The sequence below is a fragment of the Trachypithecus francoisi genome, unplaced genomic scaffold, assembly GCF_009764315.1.
Source record: "Trachypithecus francoisi isolate TF-2019V2 unplaced genomic scaffold, Tfra_2.0 Lachesis_group8, whole genome shotgun sequence".
NCBI classification, from domain to species: domain Eukaryota; kingdom Metazoa; phylum Chordata; class Mammalia; order Primates; family Cercopithecidae; genus Trachypithecus; species Trachypithecus francoisi.
In genome coordinates, this window is record NW_022681473.1 from 46665624 (window position 1) to 46691420 (window position 25797).

Here is a 25797-nt window from a genome sequence, read left to right on the forward strand (position 1 = left end):
CAAGGCACTGTGACTAGCTAATAAGGGTATGGATGATATCAGTTTACAGCAACTGTCTTATGGGGCCTTCAGTCATGAAATGGTGAGCATTTGCCTAAACATGAAAATGAAACATTACCAAAACTCAATGCTAGTGGACCTCTGGTTAAACAGATAAATTGACCTGATATATTTATCTTAGCTCCTTCCCCAAGTCCCACTAAAGTGATAGGAAAATAACACACAAAAGTATAACCACACAAAGGTGAGGAGACTGGAAGGTGAGAGACTACAGCAGGAGAAGTCTGCCAACAACGCTTTGGAAAGTAGAAATCAGTGGAGACTGAGACCATAGTGAAATCCAAGTGCCCACACTGAGAGGGAGTGAAAAGATGGAAGCTGATTTGCTCTGAAGAGCGCTGTTCAGGCTCAGGAATTGGAGGTACCAGGTACCATGGAAGGGAAGGGTAAAGTGTGGGGCTGAAACAGGGGCTATAAGGAAATGCTAAGCTCCCAGATTTCTATTCCCACCTGCAACAAAATGGGTACCTCCTGCCTCCACCTTCAAGGAGAACAGGTTTATTTTCTGAGGAAATGCAATCAGGGCGCAAGCACAATGGTGAGGGTGCCGACTAAACATTGGAGCGTAAGAAATAGTCTGTATGCAGAGAAATCCCTTCCCCAGGTGATTCCCAGAAAGGTGGCATGCAGGCTTACATTCCCAGCAGAAACCTGGAGGTCTCTTCTTTGGAGAGACTGAATGGCCTCAGAGAAAAAATACTGACTTTTTTTTTTTTTTTTTAGAGACAAGGTCTCATTCTGTCACCCAGGCTGGAGTGCAGAGGTGTGATCACCACCCACTGTAGCTTCAACCTTCCTGGGGTACATGTGATCCTCCCAAACTGCTGGGGATTACAAACATGAGCCACCATGCCCAGCCCAGCTGAGGGTTTTATAGTTGACTCTGCCTGGCTGTAGTGCTGAACATTTTCTTTTTGCCTTGCAGGTCTACGTTTCTCTTTGCCACACTGCTCTGGGCTCTGGAGGTTGACCTGAATGGACCACACAGCCATGGTGTCTCCTGTCCTCCACCTTCACTGGCGGAGACTGGGTGTGAGGAAGAAGAGTGAGATTGCACCCTCTCTGCAGGACAATGGACAGACCCTGCGCCTTACCTCCTCTCAGGGGTCTCTCTTCTCTCCTGTTAACTTCTTCCCATTGCCTCATCAGGCCTTTGCTTGGTTTCTCAACATGCCACCCAAACTTTTGTAAATTGTCCCTTTAATCTCTTCAAATTACCCTGTTTAATGGTGCCATTTGTATCCTGCCAGGATCCTGTCTGAACCATTAAACAATATTCACATAATCAAAATGTAAACGCTATTAATTATCAAAAAAATGTGAAATAACTATATCAGGAGCCTGGAGTCGGGGGGAAAGGAGTAATGGTATTATAAAAACACTAAATCTTCAACTACCGTAATAGAAAATAAGAAAATTAATAAGAATGGTATACTGTCAGCTAAAAGAGTGGAAGTAATTGATTCAGTGAAGACAGAATAAAGGGTAGGGGGCAGTGGGATAGTGGACGTGGTATTTTGAAACGTGCCTTCTAGTGCTTTTCACTTTTAAATTATGAGCACGTAAAACGTTGCTAAAAACAAAAACAAAAACAATTTTTGAAAAGTCTAACGCCAGGAGAAAAAACACAGTAATGGCCCTTTGAATTCTTTTTAGGGCCTAGTGCATAATGGATGCTTAGCAGTACCAACAGCAGAATTCAAGCCTCCCTGGTGACTTCAGATCCAATAATCCATCTCCTTCACTGCACTTTTGGAGAATAAAGCAGTCTCAGCCTCAGAGCCATCTGTGCTTGTCAGTGTGAGGCCTGATAGAAATAAAATAGCTCTCCTGCTCCCAATTATTTATATCAGGTAGAAGGAAAAGTTCCAGCCTGCAGGATCAGGTTAGGGAGAGAGTGAGGAGGGTAGGGAGAGAGGGGTCAGTAGTTTCAGATGCATAGAATTTGCATTCAAGAGCTGAATTTGAATCTTAGTTCTCCACTCCTGAGTTGGACTCAGGGCCTTTTCGTCTTTCCAAGCCTATTTATTCTTAAGTAAGCTTCACGAGGACACAGACTTATTTTGCCCATCATCTAGGACAGTGCTTTGTTTTTTTGAGATGGAGTCCTGCCTGGTTGCCCAGGTTGGGAGTGCAGTGGTGCGATCACAGCTCGCTGCAACCTCCGCCTCCCAGATTCAAGCTATTCTCGTGCCTCCGCCCCCTGAGTAGCTGGGATTACATGTGTGCACCACCACACCCAGTTTATTTTTTTATTTTTAGTAGAGATGGGATTTTGCCATGTTGGCCAGGCTGGTCTCAAACTCCTGACCTCAAGTGATCCACCTGCCTTGGCCTCCCAAAGTGCTGGAATTACAGGCGTGAGCCACTGTGCCCGGCCAGGACAATGCTTTCTAAAACCTGAGGCTTTTATTTTTACTTTTTTTTTTTTTTTTTTTGAGACGGAGTCTCGCTCTGTCGCCCAGGCTGGAGTCCAGTGGCTGGATCTCAGCTCACTGCAAGCTCCGCCTCCCGGGTTTACGCTATTCTCCTGCCTCAGCCTCCCGAGTAGCTGGGACTACAGGCGCCCGTCACCTTGCCCGGCTAGTTTTTTTTTTTGTATTTTTTAGTAGAGACAGGGTTTCACCATGTTAGCCAGGATGGTCTCGATCTGCTGACCTCATGATCCGCCCGTCTCGGCCTCCCAAAGTGCTGGGATTACAGGCTTGAGCCACCGCGCCCAGCTTATTTTTACTTTTGGCACAGGGTCTCTGTCGTTCAGCTTAGAGTACATGATCATGGCTCACTGCAGCCTCAACTTCCCGGGTCAAGTGATCCTCCCACCTCAGCCTCTGGAGAAGCTGGGACTACAGGCATGTACCAACACACCTGGCTAATTTTTATTTTTTGTAGAGACGAGGTCTCCCCATATTGCCCAGGTTGGTCTCAAACTCCTGGTTTCAAGTGATCTGCCTGCCTTGGCCTTCCAAAGTGCTGGGATTACAGGCATAAAGCCACCACACCTGACCAATACATTGAGACTTTTATTTATCTATTTTTGAGATGGAGTCTTGCTCTGTTGCCCAGGCTGGAGTGCAGTGGCCTGATCTCGGTTCACTGCGATGTTTGCTTCCCAGGTTCAAGCAGTTCTCCTGCATCAGCCTCCTGAGTCGCTAGGATTACAGGCATGAGCCATCATGCCCAGCTAATTTTTGTATTTTTAGTAGAGAGGGGTTTTCACTATGTTGGCCAGGCTGGTCCTGAACTCCTGACCTCAGGTGATCTGCCTGCCTTGTCCTCCCAAAGTGCCGAGATTACAGGTGCAAGTCATTGCGCCCAGTCAATTTTTGACTTTATAAGTAGAAGGCTGTAGACTGATGCACAGTAGCTTAATAATTATTGAATGAATCTTGGGGATAAAATAAGAATGGTTATATAGCATAGCAAATATTTGGCAAATAGATCTAATAGATAGTAGATAGTAGTAAACTATCTAATAAGAGTTTCTTTCCTTTGATCTCTACCTCAGCTTTTTACCAATGTTGTTATACGGCAGCCTAAGTCAACAAGCTTTTTTTTTCCCTCTCACTCTGTCGCCCAAGCTGGAGTGCAGTGGTGCGATCCTGGCTCACTGCAAGCTCCGCCTCCCGGGTTCACGCCATTCTCCTACCTCAGCCTCCCTAGTAGCTGGGACTACAGGCGCCCGTCACCATGCCCCGCTAAATTTTTTTTTTTTTTTTTTTTGTATTTTTAGTAGAGACGGGATTTCACCATGTAAGCCAGGATGGCCTTGGTCTGCTGACCTCGTGATCTGCCCGCCTCGGCCTCCCAAAGTGCTGGGATTACAAGTGTGAGCCACTGCGCTTGGCCCTAAGTCAATAAGCTTTGAATTGAAGCCTGGTAATGGTAAGTAAATAGAGTCATGAACCCCACAATGTTTTGGTCAACAATGGATTGTATATACAAGGGTGGTCCCGTAAGGCTATAATACTGTACCATACTTTTACTGTATCTTTCATACGTTTAGATACACAAATACTTACTCTTGTATTACTATTTCCTCACATTATTCTGTATAGTAACATACTGTACAGGTTTATAGCCTCGAATCAATAGGCTGTACCACATAGCCTCTATGTTTTGTAGGCCATACCATCCAGGAGGTATAGCTTACAATATGTTGGGAGGCCGAGATGGGAGGAACAGTGATAGGAATAAATGATAGAAAGGACATTTATTCTCAGAAAGAAAGAAAGAAAGAAAGAAAGAAAGAAAGAAAGAAAGAAAGAAACACTTATTGGATGGTCATTTTGAGCCAGGCACTATTCTATATTAGCTCATTTAACCTTCACGGTAAATCTGTAAGTACCTGACCTCGGGAGGTCCAGGCTGCAGTGAACTGTGATGTCACCACTGCAATCCAGAGCAAGACCCTGTCCCAAAAAAGAAAAAAAAAAAATTTTTAAAAAGTGCTATATATACCCAATGAAATACTATTCGGTTATTTCAGAATGAAATCCTGTCATTTGCAGCAGCATGGATGGAACTGGAGGTCATTAAGTGAAATAAACTGGCACAGAAAGACAAACATCGCATGTTCTCACTCATGTGGGAACTAAACAATTTGGTCTTATGGAGGTAGTGAATAGAATGGTGGCTACCACAAGCTGGGAAGGATGGCGGGGAGAAAGGATGAAGAGGGACTGGTTAATGGGTACCAAAATACAGTTAGATAGGGTGACTATAACTAATAACTTACTGTATATTTCAAAATAGCTAGAAAATTCAGAATGTGCCTAACACAAAGAAATCATAAATATTTGAGGTGATGGATATTCCAGTTCCCCAGATTTGATCATTATACATTTTATGTTTGTATCAAAATGTCACAGGGAAAATCCCATAAAGAGGGGTTTGACCAAGAGACAAGCTGGCCTCAGAGAATAGATGCTGCTCAGCACCCACTGTAAGATTTTCCTAAAATGGCCCTGGTCACAGGATGGTGTCCATCCAAAACAGCGCTGAGTCATTCCTTCATCCTGTATTTGTTATACTCCTCCTTGAGAGTGTTCAGTAGTCCCTCATTGCCTCCAGAATAAAATCCAAACACTTTGGAAAGGCACAGCCGGACCCCTGTGATCCAGCGCTCACATCCCCTCTCTGGTTTTATCTATTTTCCTTCATGCTTCCTATATACCAGTCCCAGGGCTACTCACTACATTCCCCAAATGTGCCATGTACTCTCTTACCTCCAGCCTTCCACCTAGGGAGTTCCTTCATTCTGAGTGCCCTCTCCTTTGCCATCATCCCTGCCCACCTGAGGCCCCCATAACCAGCACTCAATACATTGATTTTCTTTCTTTTTTTTTTTTTTTTGAGACAGGCAAAGAATATTTATTGAATGGTCATTTTGAGCCAGGCACTATTCTATATTAGCTCATTTAACCTTCATGGTAAATCTGTAAGTACTACTACTATGCTCATGTTACAAATTAAGAAACTAAAGTTGGAGAGAGGGGTGGTGGGGGAGAGAAAGAGAGAGACGGAGAAAGAAAGAGGGTGCAGTGGCTCCCGCCTGCAATCCCAGCACTTTGGGAGCCTGAGGCAGGCCAACTGCTTGAGCCCAGGAGTCCCAAGACTAGTCTGGGTAACATGGCAAGACCTCGTCTCTACGAAAAATACAAAAATTAGCCAGGTATGGTGGCATGCGCCTGTAGTCCTAGCTACTCCAGAGGCTGAGGTGGGAGGATTGTTTGAGTCTGGGAGGCAGAGGCTGCAGTGCTGTGATTGTGCCACTGCACTCCAATCTGGGCCACAGAGTGAGACCTAGTCTCTTAAAAAAAAAAAAGAAAAGAAAGAAAGAAAGAAAAGAAGAAAGAAAGAGAAAGAAAAACTGAAGCATGGAGAGATTAAGTAATCACACAGCTAGCCAGGGCTGGAATTTGAACCCAGGCAGCTTACCTATAGATCTTGAGTGCTTTATCATATAAGTTAGACTTTTCTTAATCTATTCATCTAACAAAGAAAATGGATCACTGTTGCATTTTTTGAGGAAATTCCTTGTTATCTAAGTTACAATTGTGTATGTAACTGGTATAATGCCTAATCACCATATTTAGGACATGCTAACTGAAACCTGTTAGTGACCTTATTTTGAAGATAAACCCTTCACACCTATTGAATCAAGTTTCAAGGTTGCTCTCCTGCTAACTCAGCATACTTTCAATGGCTTTTTCTTATAACTCAAGTTTGATCCCAACTTCTATTTAAAGAAAAAATTTTAAGCCGGGTGCAGTGGCTCATACCTGTAATCCCAGCACTTTGAGAGGCTGAGGCAGGAGGACTGCTTGAGCTCAGGAGTTCAAGTTCAGCCTGGTCAACATGGTGAGACCCCATCTCTATGAAAAAAATTTAAAAAATTAACCAGGCATGGTGGTGCGAGCTTGTAGTCCTAGCTACTCAAGAGGCTGAGCTGGGAGGATCACTCGATCCCAGGAGTTTGAGGCTGCAGTGAACTATGATCATGTGGCTGCACTACAGCCTGGGTGACAGTGTGAGACCCTGTCTCCAAAAGAAAAACAAAAGACCTCATAATTTGGAGAATGCAGGTCACTACAAAAAAGTGTCTACTAATCAATCTAGTAAAGATGATCTAAGAAAATCAAATGTGCACAGGTTTTGGGGGAAAAATGAAAGCACAGAAGAAAGCACTTTTCTTTGAGGGAATTTTCCTCCATTTAGGTTTCTAAGGTTAAACAATAAAATCAAGAAGGTGCTGCAGTCTTTCACTGCGTGACTCAGGGGAAACCTTATCAACATTCATTACAGCAAACACTTGCATAGCACTTGCGGTGTGCTGGACTCTGCTCTAAGTGGCTTATAGACATCTCAGCTATCCTCACAACAACACTATCTGTTAAATGCTACTACTAGACCTATTTTGTAGATGGAGAAATGAAGGCACAGATTAAGCAAATGGTTCACAGCTAGTGTTTTAGACAGGTGAGATTTGAACCCAAACAGCCTAGGACCAAAGTATGGCATCCAACAGACACATGCTATACCATGTGTATACTGATGCAGGGATGTGGATAAATCCTGTGGAGGGGCCGTCAGAACACTTGACTTACTCTCTATTCCTTATTCTGTAGGTCCAAATGTTCAATGGCAATAAGCATCTGGTTGACATATGTGAAGTCTCAAGGATATGTTTTCAGCACAGGTATATAACCTGTTCTCACGAATAACCAGGTGGCTGGGCATGGTGGCTCACGCCTGTAATTGCAGCACTTTGTGAGGCTGAAGCAGGCGGATCACTTGAGGTCAGAAGTTCAAGACCAGCCTGGCCAACATGGCAAAACCCATCTCCACTAAAAATACAAAAATTAGCCAGGCATGGTGGTGAGTGCCTGTAATTCCAGCTACTCGAGAGGCTGAAGCACGAGAATCGCTTGAACCCAGGAGGCAGAGGTTGCAGTGAGCCGAGATGGTGCCACTGCATTCCAGCCTGGACGACAGAGCAAGACTCGATCTCAAAAAAAAAAAAAAAAAAAGAAAGAAAAAAGAAAAAGAAAAAGAAAAAGAAAAGAAAAAGAAAAAGAAAAGAATAACCATGTGTCAAAAACAGATAGAAATGGGTAGGACCAAAATTTATAAGAATTTGGCTTGCAGAAATAGGACCACTAATGGATTCTTCTCTAAGGATATGGGCTCCTTTGTTAAGGATTATCTTTTTATTCATTTATTTATTTAGAGACAGGGTCTTGCTCTGTCGCCCAGGCTGGAGAGCAGTGGTGTGAACACAACTCATTTTGGTCTGAACCTCCCAGGCTCAAACTATCTTCCCATCTCAATCTCCTGTCTCCTGAGTAGCTGAGACCACAGGCAAATGCCACCATGCCAGGCTATTTTTTTTTTTTTTTTTTGTATTTTTTTGTATAGAGAGGGTTTCACCATGTTGCCCAACCTGGTTTCAAACTCCTGGGCTCAAGGGATCCACCCACTTGGCCTCCCAAAGTCCTGGGATTACAGGTGTGAGACACCATGCCTGGTCATTTTCTAACATTTAAAAATTAAAGGCCGGGCGCGGTGGCTCAAGCCTGTAATCCCAGCACTTTGGGAGGCCGAGATGGGCGGATCACGAGGTCAGGAGATCGAGACCATCCTGGCTAACATCGTGAAATCCCGTCTCTACTAAAAAATACAAAAAACTAGCCGGGCGAGGTGGCTGGCGCCTGTAGTCCCGGCTACTCGGGAGGCTGAGGCAGGAGAATGGCGTGAACCCGGGAGGCGGAGCTTGCAGTGAGTGGAGATCCGCCACTGCACTCCAGCCTGGGTGACAGAGCCAGACTCCGCCTCAAAAAAAAAAAAAAAAAAAAAAAAAAAAAAAAAAATTAAGAGGCAGGGTCTAGCTGTCATCCAGGCGGGAGTGCAGTGGCATGATCATAGCTCACTGCATCCTCAAACTCCTGGGCTCAAGTGATTCTCCGGCCTTCCTCCTGACTACAGGTGCATTCCACCACGCCTAGCTAAAAGGACTATCTTAAAGGGCATGTTCATGTGCATAGGTATCTTTGTTAGAAAAATCTCAGGTTGCAGGTTAGAAAAGAATTTAAGTGCATAGACAAATGTCCAGAAGAAGATGCACTGACTATTACCTCAGGAAAGACTTGGAAGTAAGGGTACAGAGACACTTTCTATTTTATATACTTCAGTACTATTCAAAACTAAGGAAAAAAAAAAGCCCATGAATTAGACTTTCACTATATATATATAGCACATATATATATTGCACATATATATATATATATATATATATATGTAACTGTGTAAACTATGTAACTCCACTCAGGATGGAGTTCAGTGGTGCAATCATAGCTTACTGAACCTTTTTTTTTTTTTTTGAGATGGAGTCTCGCTATGTTGTCCAGTCTGGAGTGCAGTGGCATGATCTCACTGCAACCTCTGGCTCCTGGGTTCAAGTGATTTTCCTGCCTCAGTCTCCCTAGTAGCTGAGATTACAGGCGCCCACCACCATGCCTGGCTAATTTTTGTAGTTTTTGGTAGAGACAGGGTTTCACCATGTTGACCAGGCTGGTCTTGAACTCCTGACCTCATATGATCTGCCTGTCTTGGCCTCTCAAAGTGCTGGGATTACAGGCGTGAGCCACCGTGCCCAGCCTGTAGCTCACTGAACCTTGAGTGATCCTCCTGCCTCAGCTTCCTGAGTAGCTAGGACTATAGGTGAGCACCACCACACTTGGCTAATTTTTTTCTTTTTTTTGTAGAGATGTGGGGGCAGGGTGGGGGGGGGTGTCTCACAATGTTGCCCAGGCTGGTCTTGAACTCCTGACTTGAAGCGATCCTCCTGCCTCAGCTTTCCAAAACGCTGGGATTACAGGCATGAGCCACTGTGCCAGCCTACAATTTTTTAAATGAACATTAATGGGCAATAATAATGTGTCATCCCTTTTCACTGCGCTGTTCACTACTTATCTAATAGGACCAGATAAATCAATTTTAGAGAAATAAAGGCCTTTGAACTCTAACACCTAGGGAACTGATTTGACATCTGATGGAAAGGCAAGTCCACTGAGGTAAGTATAGACATTTCTGTGACTATAACTAGCATATAGTTCAGTCTTGTTTCTTAATCCAAGTGTTCCATCTGCTTACGTTTAATGTAACTGTTGATAGTTGGGTTTAAGTCTATCATCTTGCTGTTTCTATCCACAGATAAATTTTTACTCATCTTACACTTCAACTTCACCCTACTCTTCCTATCAGGCATCCCAGCGAACACAGCAGGTTGCCAGTGGCCAGAGGGTATGGATTTTTCATGTTGTTGTAGTTTGTTGGGGTGGGATGGGGGAAGGAGCTGGATCTCTGGTTCCACCTCAACAGGCATAATTCCATTTTGTCTTATGTATTAGGGATGCTGTAAAGGATTATGAAAACAGGGTTCTGCATTTACACAGTTTGAAAGCCATGAGATGACAAGATTTCCAGTCTCTTCTGTGACTTTAATATACACCCAAACAAGGAGATGGACTACTAACTCAGGCTGATCACTCCTGAATCAGGTTCCAGGCAATACTCCAGTTCTGGACGTTTTAACAGCTGAAAATAACTAAGACACCCCTGGCCTCAAGAACTGGGAGAACAGCTGAGTCTTGAAGGAGCTAAATTGGGAAAGGGCAGAGGTAATCCTAAGGAATCCCATGCAAGTCTTGACACTGGAGATAGCAAACCTAAGTTTGAAACACACAGCTTCCCATTCCAGACACTGTCAGCTCTAGAGAGATGGTATATGCAACAGGAAATCACTTTCTGGATTAAACTCTCAGGCTGGATGAGTGGGGTTACCTTGCTAGTTATAGATGTTAAAACATTCTTTGGTTTTCCATCCTGAAGTGGACTTTACAAGGTACCTCACCCACTTGGTAATATGTCTAAAGCAGAATAACACTACTGACTTTTTTTTTTTTTTTTTTTGAGATGTTGTTTTGCTCTTGTTGCCCAGGCTGGAGTGCAGTGGCTCCATCTCAGCTCACCACAGCCTCCGCCTCCTGGGTTCAAGTGATTCTCCTGCCTCAGCCTCCCGAGTAGCTGGGATTACAGGCACCTGCCACCACGCCCAGCTAACATTTTGTATTTTTTAGAGATGGGGTTTCGCCCTGTTGGGCAGGCTGGTCTCAAATTCCTGACCTCAGGTAATCCACCTGCCTCGGCCTCCCAAAGTGCTGGGATTACAGGCGTGAGCCCCTGCGCCCGGCCACTACTGACTTTCTTTCCAGAAAAGACTCATTCTCCAAAGGCAGGACATGCTTTTGTTACATTATTACGTTTTGTAGCCCTCTGGGCCTACTAGGCAGACTAACCCCATAATGTGATTTGCTACAAGTAAAGCACAGAACAGAGTCAGGCAGGAATGACAAAGGAGTCAAAGGAAAAACTAGGCAACGGAAACCTGGGCTGCCGAATGAAAACTTGCAACTTCACAGACATCTCATCCCTTCTCCAGACTAGACAAGCCTTAGCAGTTTAGGGTAAATCCTAGCTCTGACACTTACTAGCTGTGTGAATTTGGGTAAATTACTTAACCTGTAAACCATTTCTAATTTGTACAAAATCTCGTAGTATCTACTTGCTTCTTCAGTTGTGGGAATGAAGTGAGATACAGCAGAAAAAGTGTTTGGCACAGTGCTGGTTTACAGCAGCTTTCAATCATCAGTGGTACTATTGTTTTCCACAATGAGGTGAAGGGCCATAAAAGGCCTATACAGCTGCTGAAGTTCATCATTAAAGGAATCCAAGGCTCAAATATTTCAAGTGCGAGCTAGACATGAAATTCACAGCTATCTCTGGTGAAATCACCCTTGATTCCTTCACTCCGTGTGAATGGTCACATACACTGTAGGAATGCCTTTACTCAGGCCCTTCCTATTTACCAGGACTTCATTTTAATGTAGACCGTTTCCTGTGTGGTTTATTCCAAAAGCCTTCTAAGTCTGTCCTAATTGCCAAGTTATTTAACCCCTGCCTAACGCCCCCCCACCAGGAAACCCCCCATAAAAGCAACTTGCTTAGAATTTTCTCTCAAGTCTCCCATGGCTAATAGGTAAGGTCTGAGTATTTTACTTTAGCATACAAGGCCATTCACAAGCTGAATTAAAATGGTTCTCTGAGCTTTACTTGTCACTCCCAACTCTCCAATCTAACACATTTTTCCTGTTCTCCTAACATATTTCAGTCTTTCAAACCTTCACACCATCATGCTCTTCCCTCAGTCTAGAAGAGATGACTTTCTTCTCTACCTCACAAAATCTTATTCAACCTTCAAGACTTAGCTAAAATGCTCTTTTAAAGGAAGTCTATCCCAATTTCCCAAAATTGTCTTTTCTTCTTTCAGACTTTTTTTTTAGTAGAGATGGGGTTTCACCATGTTAGCCAGGATGGTCTTGATCTCCTGACCTCGTGATCCGCCCGCCTCGGCCTCCCAAAGTGCTGGGATTACAGGCTTGAGCCACCGCGCCCGGCCGTATTTCTTTTTTTTTAAGACAGGGGTTTGTATTTTTTTTTTTTTTTTTTGAGACGGAGTCTCGTTCTGTCGCCCAGGCTGGAGTGCAGTGGCCGGATCTCAGCTCACTGCAAGCTCCGCCTCCCGGGTTTCTGCCATTCTCCTGTCTCAGCCTCCCGAGTAGCTGGGACTCCAGGCGCCCGCCACCTCACCCGGCTAGTTTTTTTGTATTTTTTAGTAGAGATGGGGTTTCACCGTGTTAGCCAGGATGGTCTCGATCTCCTGACCTCATGATCCGCCCATCTCGGCCTCCCAAAGTGCTGGGATTACAGGCTTGAGCCACCGCGCCCAGCCGACAGGGCTTTGTCTTACTGTCCAGGCTGTAGTGCAGTGGTGTGATCATAGCTCATTGCAGTCGCAATTTCCTGGGCTCATGCCATCTTCCTGCCTCAGCCTCCAGAGCAGCTGGAACTACATACCACCATGCCCAGCTATTTTTTTTTTTTTTTAACTTTTAAAAGAGTTGAGGCTTTGCTATGTTGCCCAGGCTAGTCTTGAATTCCTGAGCTCAAGTGATCCTCCTGCCTTGGCTTCCCAAAATGCTGGGATTACAGGTGTGACTCACCATGCCCAGCTTGCAACTTAATTTTTAACACAGCACTCAACAGAACATTCCATTTCTTATGTCTGTCTTTCCCAATAGCCGTATTTTTTTCTTTTTATTTTTTTTGGTATTTTTTTATTTCAATCATTTTTCTATTTGCCCCATTGTGGCAGTAACACATTTGAAAGTACTTTGTGAAAGTGTAAATTTTAAGGGATTGTACCATTACTACACTGATCTGAAAGAGAAATGGGAAGACTGAAGGCAGGAAATGATGTGGCCTCTTTCCCTTTACCAGTTCAAGGTCTTGATAAATTTCTTTTTTTTCTGTAAAAATAGAGATGAAGTCTCACTATGTTGCCTAGTCTGGACTTTGGAACTTCTGGGCTCAAGTGATCCTCCTACCTCAGCCTCCCGAGTAGCTGGAACTACAGGCACGTGCTACTTTGCCTGGCTTAGGTTCTGACCTTAGCAGTCATTATATGAAGGATAACCAGTTTGTAACATGGCCTAAAATAAAATGAACAGTTCTCAGGCAGCCCACCCAAGGAAATTCACACATAATGAGAAACCAGAGATGTGTCTGAGTTAAAAGAGTAAGTATAAAAAGTTTTACTTTTTTGTGTAATTTTTAATACAAGACATCTAAAGTCTTAAACAGTAAGTTGATCCCATCAGGAACAAGATATGGCACGAATTCCAGAAACAAGAACTTTTTTTTTTTTTTTTGCACTTAGGCTTTTCAGTCACTATGCAATGATTATCGATTCGCCAAGGACAGTAACAGTCAAATACTAGAGAAAAGGAGATAGGAGAAACATCTTTTATTTCTTCTAAAGAGGTGAAAATAATATTTTTTTATATTTCTCACTCATAAGATTTTTAAACTCTTAAAAATGCAATATCCTCTTTTCAAAGCACATGCCATCTTAAAAAAAATCTTAGCAATGTACATTTGCACTCAAAGAAAAACATGCAGCGCCATTGTCTTCTGACAAAATTCTGCATTAAAAAACCCTATGCAACTTTCTGCAAATATGTTCCCTCTTTATTATTCAGGGACTCCAAACCACAAACATTCAGTGCAATATTTATTGTTTCTTATTTCCGTAGGAAACACAGGACCAATGATGTCTTCTGACAACTGTTTCCTGATGGTTGAGCAACAGTCTCCCTTTGCTTTATTTTAAAGTACTCTTTTTAACTTGCTGATGTAAGGTATAATTGGAATTCATTAAAACTTGAGGATCCAATGGAGGGTGGAGGATGAAGGATGGAGGAGGAATACTTAAGGTCTACCCTGTGTCATAAACTTAGGAAAAAAATTTACACGGAAAAAAACGACAACCAAAAAACCTCAATTTTATCAATGCACCCTTTAAAAAGTTTTTTTTAAATTTTTGAAAGCAGCTTAATGTCAATCAAAAGCAGTTCCTGAGTAACTGCAGTAAACAGTCTTTTAAAATATATATATGTACATACACATGTACATATATATGTGTGTGTATATATATATTTGCAACGTAGCTCATTTGGTTCTGCCTTAATTTACCTCCCCAGCATTTAGTCCCTTCTTTCCTTTCAGTCCCCAATGTGCAAGTACAATAGCATCAGCTCTGGGAGTTGGCGTGGAGCAGATGTTTCTTATCACTCCTGTGAGGTCATCTGCTTGTCTGTCAGGCCAGGTTTCCAGAGTTGCTGCAGGTCATAGTTCTCTCAATCTCACAAAACCTGTGAGCATCATGGCCACCTCACGTTTTCTTCATCAGACGCCGTGACTGCCATGTGTGGAGCTTGTTGTAGGCTGTCTGGAGCATCTCTTCTATGTGACTTACCAACTGAAAAACACAGCAAGACACTTAACAACTGGGCAAAAGCAGGGGAAGTTAATCCTTCCAACCCAAATCTGGCACATATTTCAGAGTGTAGTTTTGGAGCTCCTCTGTATTTCCCCAGTTAATGAGGCAAAGTGCAAGCCCTCTGAGAAGGTTCTGTCAGACACATTTTGTATGGAAAGGAAAGACAGAAAGTGGGGGGCAGTGAAAAAGCTGTGGTTGTAATGACTGTCCTGTCATTAACCAACAATAGGACAATATGGAAGTCACAATTGTGCTCCAGGCCTCAATTCCTTCTGTCAAATAAGCGGTCTGAACTGTATTTGTGATTTTCTAGATTTGAGTACTGGTCAGCCAACTAAGGCCAGGATGGTAGTGTACACTTTTTTTTTTTTTTGAGACAGAGCCTTGCTCTGTCACCCAGGCTGGAGTGCTGTGGTGTGATTTTTGGCTCACTGCAGCCTCCAGCTCACACAGGTCCAAGCAGTTCTCATGCCTCAGACTCCTCAGTAGCTAGGATTACAACCATGAGCCACCACACCTGGCTAATTTTTGTATTTTTAGTAGAGATGGGGTTTCACCATGTTGGCCAGGCTGGTCTCGAACTCCTGGGCTCAAGCAATCTTCCTGCCTCAGCCTCTCAAAGTGCTGGGATTACAGGCATGAGCCACTGTGCCCAGCCTTGTATATACATCTTAGCAGAACATTGGAAAAATGCCTTATTCTCCTGAAGATTCTGATTCAACAGGCCTGGGATGAGACCCAAGAATCTTTGATTTTCAAAAGCTCCTGCAGTTAATTCTGCAAAATTTTGTGAAATAGTTTGCTATTTTTAGGGTTTTTTCAACTCCAGCATTTCAGTTCAACATAACTCAGCATATTACAGAAAACCTAAATGGTTTCAATGCTTCACACAACGTGCTATGTCATGTCTTGGGTCAGGACTACAGATCTTTGAATAGATTAAGAATTTTGTCCTCATCATGGACATAGCTAGGCTAGAAGTCAAAAGGATCATATGGAATCTTTTTATTTTTTTTGAAACATGGTCTTACTACGTTGCCCAGGCTGGAGTGCAGTGCCTATTCACAGGTGCAATTTAGGTTTACTATAGTCTCAAACTCCTGATTTCAAATGATCCTCCTGCCTCAGTCTCTTAAATAGCTGGGACTACATGTGCATACCACAACATCTGGCTTACACTGACGTTTGAGGTACAAGTCTCTGGAATAAGTTTCCTTGCAGGGGGACAGTGTTTACATGTTTGGAAGTAAAGTTTTCCCAAGTCTGGGAGGATGGAGATGGAGATCAGGAAGTCCTAAATTCTTCTGGCATGTCAATGCTTAGGTCTGAGGAGTACAGAGTTAAAAAAAATTCCCCTTACTGCCATACCTGTTTATCATTATGGGGGATAGGAATATTCAGCTCTGTCTGGAAACTGTAAAAATTACTTATTCTGCTTGATGGGCAGCAGTATCTATATATTATCAATTGGAAGAGATCAACAACATATCCTACTGTAAGGCTGCACATGGCCTCAGCATCCTTTTTTTTTTTTTGAGACGGAGTCCCGCTCTGTCGCCCAGGCTGGAGTGCAGTGGCCGGATCTCAGCTCACTGCAAGCTCCGCCTCCTGGGTTTACGCCATTCTCCTGCCTCAGCCTCCCGAGCAGCTGGGACCACAGGCACCCGCCACCTCGCCTGGCTAGTTTTTTGTACTTTTAGTAGAGATGGGGTTTCACCGTGTTAGCCAGGATGGTCTCGATCTCCTGACCTCGCGATCCTCCCGTCTCGGCCTCCCAAAGTGCTGGGATTACAGGCTTGAGCCACCGCGCCCAGCTCCACCCCTTTTTTTTTTTGAGATGGAGTTTCACTTTTGTTGCCCAGGCTGGATGCAATGGCGCGACCTCAGCTCACTGCAATCTCCGCCTCCCAGGTTCAAGCAATTCTCTTGCCTCAACTTCCTGAGTAGCTGGGATTACAGGCACTCGCCACAGCACCTGGCTAATTTTTTGTATTTTTAGTAGAGAAGGGGCTTTGCCATGTTGGCCAGGCTGGTCTTGAACTCCTGACCTCAGGTGATCCACCCGCCTCGGCCTCCCAAAGTGCTGCGATTACAGGTGTTAGCCACTGCGCCTGGCCCTCAGCAAACTTTCCAACACAGTACTCCAAGCAGTTATAATCAATTGAGAAGGCACATGACCTGAAACCTATCTGCCATCTGTGCCCTGCTGTGAGAGGACACTACAGGCTTCTATTCTAAGTAATGCTCTTTTATATTTTAAGAAAACCCGGCCGGGCGCGGTGGCTCAAGCCTGTAATCCCAGCACTTTGGGAGGCCGAGACGGGCAGATCACGAGGTCAGGAGATTGAGACCATCCTGGCTAACACGGTGAAACCGTCTCTACTAAAAAAATACAAAAAACTAGCTTGGCGCGGTGGCGGGCGCCTGTAGTCCCAGCTACCCGGAGGCTGAGGCAGGAGAATGGCGTAAACCCGGGAGGCGGAGCTTGCAGTGAGCAGCTGAGATCCGGCCACTGCACTCCATCCTGGGCGACAGAGCGAGACTCCTTCTCAAAAAAAAAAAAAAAAAAAAAAAGAAAACCACTTAGAATATTTAGGCAATAAATACGAAAAATCTTACTGATGATTTTTCAGCTTTCAGTGATAAAACTCCCCTTTTAATTATCCTAGTTATTGAAACACTGAATCTTAAATTTGTAACTAGAGTCATGTGCCACATAATGATATGCATATATGATGGTGGTCCCATAAGATTATAATAGAGATGAGAAATTCTCATCATCTAGTGATGTCGTAACATCACAGAGCAGCACATTATTCACTCGTTTGTAGGGATGCTGGTGTAAACTAACCTATTACATAGCCAGCTGTATAAAAGTATAGCATGTACAATTATGTATAGGACATTATACTTGATAATGATAATGAATATGTTACTGGTTTATCTATTTACTGTATTTTAAAATCATTATTTATGGTGTACTCCTATTTATAAATATAAAAAAGTTAATTGTAAAAATCCTTAGGCAGGTCCTTCAGGAGGTATTCCAGAAGAAGGTATTGTTATCACAGGAGATGACAGCTCCACGTGCATTACCGCCCCTGAAGACTTTTGAGTGGGACAAATGTGGAGGTGGAAGACAGTGATAGTGATGATCTTGACCGTGTGTGGGCCTAGGCTAACGTGTGTTTGTGTCTTAGTTTTTAACAAAAGTTTAAAAAGAAAAAAAAATATTAAAAATAGAAAAAAGGGACCAGGCACGGTGGCTCACACCTGGAATCCCAGCACTTTGGGAGGCTAAGGCGGGCAGATCGCGAGGTCAGGAGTTCGAGACCAACCTGGTCAACACAGTGAAACCCCGTCTCTACTAAAAAAAAAATAAAAATTAGCTGGGCATGGTGGCGGGCACCTGTAATCCCAGCTACTCAGGAGGCTGAGGCAGGAGAACCGCTTGAACCCAGGAGGCAGAGGTTGCAATGAGCTGCAATCGTGCCATTGCACTCCAGCCTGGGTGACAGAACTAGACTCCATCTCAAAGAAAAAATACATATACATATATACACACATATATATACATATACATATTATACGAGAGAGAGAGAGAGAGAAAGGCTTACAGAATAAGAATACAAAGAAAATACTTTTGTACAGCTATACAATGTGTGTTTTAAGTTCCATGTTATTCCAAAGAATGAAAAACTTTAAAAATATTTAAAAGTTTATAAAAGTAAAAATGTTATAGTAAGCTAAGGCTAATTTATTATTGAAGAAAAAAAGCTATTTTGTAAATTTAATGTAGTCTAAGTGTACAGTGTTAGTAAACTCTGCAGTAGTGTACAGCAATGTCCTAGTCCTTCACATTCACTCACTGAGTCACCCAGAGCAACTAACTTCTAGTCCTGCAAGCTCTATTTATGGTAAATGCCCTTTACAGGTGGACCACTTTTTATCTTTTATACTGAATTTTTACTGCAACTTTTCTATGTTTAGATACACAAATACCACTGTGTTAAAACTGTGTACAGTACTATGCTGTATAGGTTTGCAGCCTAGGAGCAATAGGCTACATCATATAGCCTAGAAGCGTAGCAGGCTATATAGCTAGGTTTTAAGTACACTGTGAGGTTCATATAACAAAACTGCCTGTCAATGAATTGTTTAGAACATATCCCTGTGGTTAAGCAACACGTGACTGTACTATTCTTCCCAAGGTACCTCTGGGAGGACTTGTATAACTGCACATACAAATGATCTGATGTGGTTGCTCTAACCTTGTTTTAAATACAATGCTAAAAATGCTGAGCATAAAGTGACACTTCTCAATACCTCATCCACTGACCTTCCCTACTGTAAACAATCAGGGAAGCTGATGCCAAATAGAACCCAGGAACAGTTTTGCTTACTGTGAGTAGTAGCAATTCTATCTTTCCTTATGCTGCTAGGTTTGTGCTTGCTACTCAGTTTTTCCAAATTAATAAATTAGTAATATATATTTTTGAGAACATACACATAGATTGTAAAACTTTTTGAGACAGAGTTTTGTTGTGTCACCCAGGCTGGAGTGTGGTGGTGTGACCTTGGCTCACCACAACCCCTGCCTCCCAGGTTCAATCAATTCTCCTGTTTCAGCCTTCCGAGTAGCTGGGACTACAGGCATGCGCCACCATGCCAGGCTAATTTTTGTATTTTTAGTAGAGACAGGGTTTCGCCATGTTGGCCAGACTGGTCTCGAACTCCTGACCTCAAGTGATCGGCCTGCCTTGGCCTCCCAAAGTGCTGGGATTACAGGAGTGAGCCAACGCACCCGGCCAGATTGTAAAACTTTTCTAAGGGAAAGCATGGAGCTGGTTATCACAAATGCCTTGGTTACTCATGACCTCTGGAGGGGAAGAGAGAGTGGTATGCAACTGGACAGGGGCACTCAGGGAATATCTATGGGTTCTGGTAACATTCTACTCATTTTCCTGATTGGTGAGTAAACAGAGAGTTGTTTTATTTAAAAAATATGTATCCATCCTGGCTAATACGGTGAAACCCTGTCTCTACTTAAAAATACAAAAAACTAGCCGGGCGACGAGGCGGGCGCCTGTAGTCCCAGCTACTCGGGAGGCTGAGGCAGGAGAATGGCATAAACCTGGGAGGCGGAGCTTGCAGTGAGCTGAGATCCGGCCACTGCACTCCAGCCTGGGTGGCAGAGCAAGACTCCGTCTCAAAAAAAAAAAAAAAAAAAAAAAAAAAAAAAAAAAATAAAAAATATGTATGTATTTTATATACTTCTGAATGCATGACACATTTCAGCATTAAAAAACAGTACTTTGAGCAACAGAAAATAAAGTATCGGCAGGGCGTGGTGGCTCATGCCTGTAATCCCAGCACTTTGGGAGGCCAAGGTGGGGTGATCACCTGAGGTCAAGAGTTTGAGACCAGCCTGGCCAACATGGTGAAACCCCGTCTCTACTAAAATACAAAAATTAGCTGGGCGTGGCAGCATGCACTTATAATCTCAGCTACTCAGAAGGTTGAGGCAGAAGAATTGCTTGAACCCAGGAGGCGGAGGTTGCAGTGAGCTGAGATGGAGCCACTGCACTCCAGCCTGAGCGACAGAGTGAGACTCTGTTTCAAAAAAGAAAATTAAGTACTCATTTACATGAAAGCAAAGTCAATTTCATCATTTTACTACAAAGAGAAAGAAGATCAGGCAAAAATCAGATTGCTGCCTTACATTTGTGCTTAAATACTGTCTCCGAATCTTTTCTTGGAATGGGCAGAGCTTCGTAACTTGGAATCGTTCCAAATTACTTTTCATTTTCACTACCTATAAAAGATGAGAAACAATAAATTACAGAGAAATCTCAAAGAAGCTGTAGAGACCAAGAGAAAAACAAACTTCTACATATGAAAGTTACTTTTCTTATAGAATTTAAATATAAAAAGAAAATAAATATACCAATTATATCCCATTGTTAACACTTCAATGTGAACATCTTTCAGTCATAAACACTCATTTGGCCAGGCGCGGTGGCTCATGCCTGTAATCCTAGCACTTTGGGAGGCCGAGACAGGCGGAACACAAGGACAAGAGATTGAGACCATCCTGGCTAACATGGTGAAACCCTGTCTCCACTAAAAATACAAAAATTAGCTGGGTGTGGTGGCACATGCCTGTAGTCCCAGCTACTCGGGGGGCTGAGGCGGGAAAATTGGTTGAACCCGGGAGGTGGAGGTTGCAGTGAACTGAGATCATACCACTGCACTCCAGCCTGCCTACAGAGTGAGACTCTGTCTCAAAAAACAAAAACAAACAAAAAACTCAACTCATTTAAATAGTCACTCATTCACTTATTCATTCATTTAGAGACAGGCTCTCACTCTGTCACCCAGGCTGGAGTGCAGTGGCAAGATCATACACGGCTCACTGCAGCTTTGACCTCTCTAGGCTCAGGTGATCACCTGAGCTACTTTTTGTAATTTTTGTAGAGATGGAGTTTTGCCACATTGCCCAAGCTGGTCTCGAACTCCTGAGCTCAAATCTGCCTACCTCGGCCTCCCAAAGTGCCGGGTGTAGTGGCTCATGCCACTACACTGAGGTGGGAGAATCACCTCAGCCCAGAAGGTAGTGGCTGCAGTGAGCCGAGATCACTCCACTGCACTCCAGTCTGGGTGACAGCGTGAGACCCTGTCTCAATAAAAAAAATAAAATAAAATAATTATTGTCTTTCAGTGTATGAATATACCAAATGCTTCTCTAACCAACCCCCTTCTGGTAGATATTTAGGCCATTTCCTCTATCTTAGACAGTGATAGACCATCTCTAGCTAAGTATTTGCATTCCTAATTATTTCCTAAATTTCTAAACGTTGAATTTCATTTGAAATTTCATTTGCATGCTGAAGTAAAAGCACCTAAAAAAACACTAGCAGTGTAAGAAAGGACTATTGGCAACATGGTCAACATTGCTCATTTTGTTTTTCGTTCTTTTGCAAATTAGTAGGTGAAAAAAATATTCTTTTAAAAAATTTATTTATATATTTTTTGGAGACAGAGTCTTGCTATGTTGTCCAGGCTGGTCTCCAACTCCTAGGCTCAAATAATCCTCCCACCTCGGCCCCGCTAAAGTGTTGGGATTACAGGTGTGAGCCACCATGGTTGGCCGAAATGTTCTTTTTACTATAGCTTTCATTTATCTGCATACTGGTGAGTGTGAGCATTTCCCCTTAATCTTCCTAGGTCACTCCATTCTTTAGTGAGTTGCTTGTAAAGTGTTTGCCTATTGTTCTTAATGAGGTCTTTATCTTTTACTTAATCATGGTTTATAAGAGCAATTTATAATATTACTTATGTTACATTTTTCCATTTGTCAACTGTCCTTTAATGGGTTAAAGGGGTTTTAGTGTTAAATAGCTAGTGCTATATTTGTTGTCAGTTCTTACTTTGGATTTTGCTATCCCTGAAAAACGTATCAAATATAAATAACTTTACTGATGTAATCTGTTTTAGGTCTCTATTCACAGTGGCTTGGAAGTAGATACAAGCTTTAAGTTGTATGATTATTAGTTATGGAACTGGTCTGATCTGTTTCCTAATCTATAAAATGGGTACCAATACCTACTCCATAAAGATGCTGTGAAGTTTACATGAAATAATGTATGCAAAAGAGTTATCCCAGTGTCTGTCACATGGTAAAGACTTAATAAAACTGTCCAATTTCAAAACATCTCGTAAGTCACTACCACAATTATCTGGCTGTCTTCAGAACTGGTTCTAACCTTTTCTTCTAGGAATGGCGTATTAACAGGAAAGCAGGACCAGAAATGCCGTAGAAGTTCTCCAACAGCTACATATAAGTGTTTCAATTCAGACTGAATATCATTTGGCACCATCTCTGCAAAAGAAGAACGAGGTCCACAGGGTAAGAGCTATTTTATCATACATACAGAATTGAAAAAAATGACCACTCAGAGAATAAACTTGAACATGTACTCTGTCAACGCCAAACCAGGATATGCTATTTTCAGATAAGTTAGTAATTTTGGGGCTGAGAGATCATAAAATTTAAAAGCTCTTGGGATTTTAAAGAAACTTTCAGGTTTCCCCTTCATTCTAAGAGGTAGGGGAGAAGAAAGCAGCTTTTAGTATGATATTAGAGAAATTAGCAATGACCCACTATTTGTAATAGTAAGACAGTTCTGAAATCTAACACTTGTCTAGATGTGTTTCAGAATCTGAATGTATAAAAACAAATCTACAAAATAGAAATCCCAGGATTATTCCATGGAAAAACCAATAAAAGTTCAGCACTCCTCCCAGCTTGCTTTTTAAAGCTGATTTAGGCAGAAAGATAGTAGCAGAAGATGGCCCAGCACATACGGTTTATGGCTTGCTGTGTTCCTCCCTGCATAAGTGCCCCTCCAGGTGACAGTGCTGTGATGGTACTACTGGCAGCACTACTTGAGAGAACCTGGAAAAAATGAAAATGCAAAAAAACTGGTTTTCCTCTTTTTTTTTTTTTTTGCCACTTTTCTTTCTTAACATTTTAGTTTTAGAGTAAAAATGAAGTGTTTTACTTTTGTTTAAATACTACATCATTTACAGTGATCAAAGTGAACTATTTTCCTTGAGGGCAGAAACACAATCCGTGTAGAAAGGTGATACCTACAAATCTTCCAGGCATGCCAGGCAAGTCCACAGGGACTTCAAAACTCCCATGGTTTTGCCTAGTTAAAGCCCTTTCTTAAGTATCAATTCAATTTAACTTGGGAACTCTTACCACTGAAGGTAAAATGGAGTTTAAGGAAACAGGTAAAACAACATGTTAACCTGTATCCTTTGTTACTGTTAAATTTATTTTTCTAAGAAACAAAATCTTGTTATGTTGCCCAGGCTGAACTTGAACTCCTGGGCTCAAGCAGTCCTCCTCCCTCAGCCTCCTGAGTAGCTGGGACAGACTACAGGTATGTACTCCACACCTGGCTTTGCTAACACATACCCTTGATAGCAGATTTGGGGGGGGGGAAATTCAACAGAGCAGAAATTTATTAATTGTCATTTAATTTTCAAGGAAGTGAATAAATATAGCCAAAAGGGGGAAAAATATACTCCCCACTGTATCAACATTTAGGAAAAAATTGACCTATCTATTCAATGAGTGCCTATCAAGTGCCAGGCACTGTAGGGAGGCACTGCTATAGGGAGGAACAAATAATTTGTGAAACAGTAAGTGCAGGGTTAGCATCTCTAAGATTTTCCAATGAAGTTTTTATGAGCAGAAATCCATCCATGTATAGATTGGATGAAAACATTTTCCCAACTTAGTGTAAAAGTACAGTATGGGGCAACCATGAGTAAGGGGACACTGGAGCTCACTTTATTCCTATTTTCTTTTTGTCAGATACCAGCCTGGGCAATATGGCGAAACCCTGTCTCTACAAAAAATACAAAAAAAATTAGTTGGGCGAGGTGGTGCACGCCTGTAGTCCAAGTTACTTGGGAGGCTGAGGTGAGAAGATCATTTGAGCCTGGGAAGTTGAGGCTGCAGTGAGCTGAGATGGCGCCACTGCACTCCACTCTGGGCAACAAAGCAAGACCCTGACTCCAAAAAAAAAAAAAAAAAAAAAAAAAAACAGACTGACTACAGCGTAAAAAAATTATGTGGGGAGAGCTGGGCATGGTGGCTCACAATTGTAATCCTAGTGACTCAGGAGACTGAGGTGGGAGCATCGCTTGAGCCCAGGAGTTCAAGGTTGCAGTAAGCTATGATAGTGCTACTGCACTCCAGTCTGGGTGACAGAAACCTCATCTCTAAATCAAACAAACACCACCACACCTAAAACAAAAGATATGTGGGTCTACTTGGGCCCCAGGGCCAGATACTGGACAACCATAGTCTAGATTGAAAGAATTGGTCAAATAATCCCAAGTTGGTTATGTGTGCATATATGTACACATATGTATTTTCTAGCTTTCTGCTGAAGGGACAATGACACCTCAACAGCAATGAGTATACCTAGTGCTCAGATATATTTTTTTTTTCTCTTTTTTTGAGACAGAGTCTCACTCTATTGCCCAGGCTGGAGTGCAACGGTGTGATCTTGGCTCACTGCAACCTCTGCCTTCTAGGCTCAAGCAATTCTTCTGCCTCAGCCTCCTGAGTAGCTGAGAATACAGGTATGCACCACCATACCCAGTTTTTTTGTATTTTTGGTGGACACGGGGTTTTGCCACGTTGGCCTGGGTGGTCTAGAACTCTCGAGTGATCTGCGTGCCTCGGCCTGGCAAAGTGCTGGGACTACAGGCATGAGTCACTGTGCCTGGTCCCAGATCTTGGTTCCTACCTTAATCCACTCAGTGCTAAAAAGAAAATTTCACGCCTGGGGCGGAGCAAATACAAGATAAGCCTGGAACATCTGTCTTACTGCACCATTAAGTAAGGAGGGGCTCAGAATGATGGGGATATTGTCAGACACAGGAGAGCCTGAGTGAAGAGGGTAGGAAGGGTCTGACTATAAAGGGGCATGGGTAGACTTTCTGAGGTGACAGAACTGGTTTTTTTAAATATTGATTTTGTTGGTGGCTACATAACAGCATGTGTTTATCAAAACTTGTAGACTAGCAGACTTAAAAAGATAAATTTCATTTTGGGAGGCTGAGGTGGGTGGATCGCTTGAACTGAGGAATTCAAGATCAGCCTGGGCAACGTGGTGAAACCCTGTTTACACAAAAAAATATAAAAATTAGCCAGGGGTGCTGACGCATGCCTGGAGTCCCAGCTACTTAGCTACTTGAGGGGGCTGAGGTGAGAGGATTGCTTGAACCTGGGAAGTTGAGGCTGCGGTGAGCCGAGATTGTGATACTGCACTCCAGCCTGGGAGACACAGTGAGACCCTGTCTCTAAATAAATAAATAAATTTTACTGTATGTTAAGTTGTACCTTGGTTAACAGAAAGAAAAAAATAGCCTGTAATCTCAGCACTTTGGGAGGCTGAGGCGGGTGGATTGCTTGAGCTCAGGAGTTCAAGACCAGCCTGGGCAACACGGCAAAACACTGTCTCTACCAAAAATACAAAAAATTAGCCAGGCATGGTGGTGAGTGCCTGTGGTTTCAGCTGCCTGGGGGGCTGAGGTGGGAGGATCGCTTGAGCCAGGGAGGTGGAGGTTGCAGTTGGCTGAGATCATGCCACTGTGCTTCAGCCTGAGTGACAGAGTGAGACATGAGACCCCATCTCAAACAAACAAACAAACAAATCCAAAAGAATAAAAGAAAAAAAAAGAGAGCAACA

At 42.9% G+C, this 25797-nt stretch overlaps 1 protein-coding gene across 3 annotated transcripts in view; it reads right to left on the reverse strand.

Moving 5' to 3' along the window:
* Positions 1-13246: 13246 nt before the first annotated feature.
* The window catches only part of GTF2H1 (general transcription factor IIH subunit 1), a 47867-nt gene continuing 35316 nt past the window's right edge, over positions 13247-25797 (reverse strand). For all 3 annotated transcript variants that reach the window (XM_033207091.1, XM_033207093.1, XM_033207092.1), the window contains 4 exons: positions 22889-22979; positions 22288-22403; positions 20244-20336; positions 13247-14500 (listed from right to left, as the gene is read on the reverse strand). In XM_033207091.1, coding sequence (XP_033062982.1) covers positions 14414-14500; positions 20244-20336; positions 22288-22403; positions 22889-22979 — 387 coding nt within the window. In that variant the 3' untranslated portion in view covers positions 13247-14413. The remainder of the gene's footprint in view (positions 14501-20243; positions 20337-22287; positions 22404-22888; positions 22980-25797) is intronic.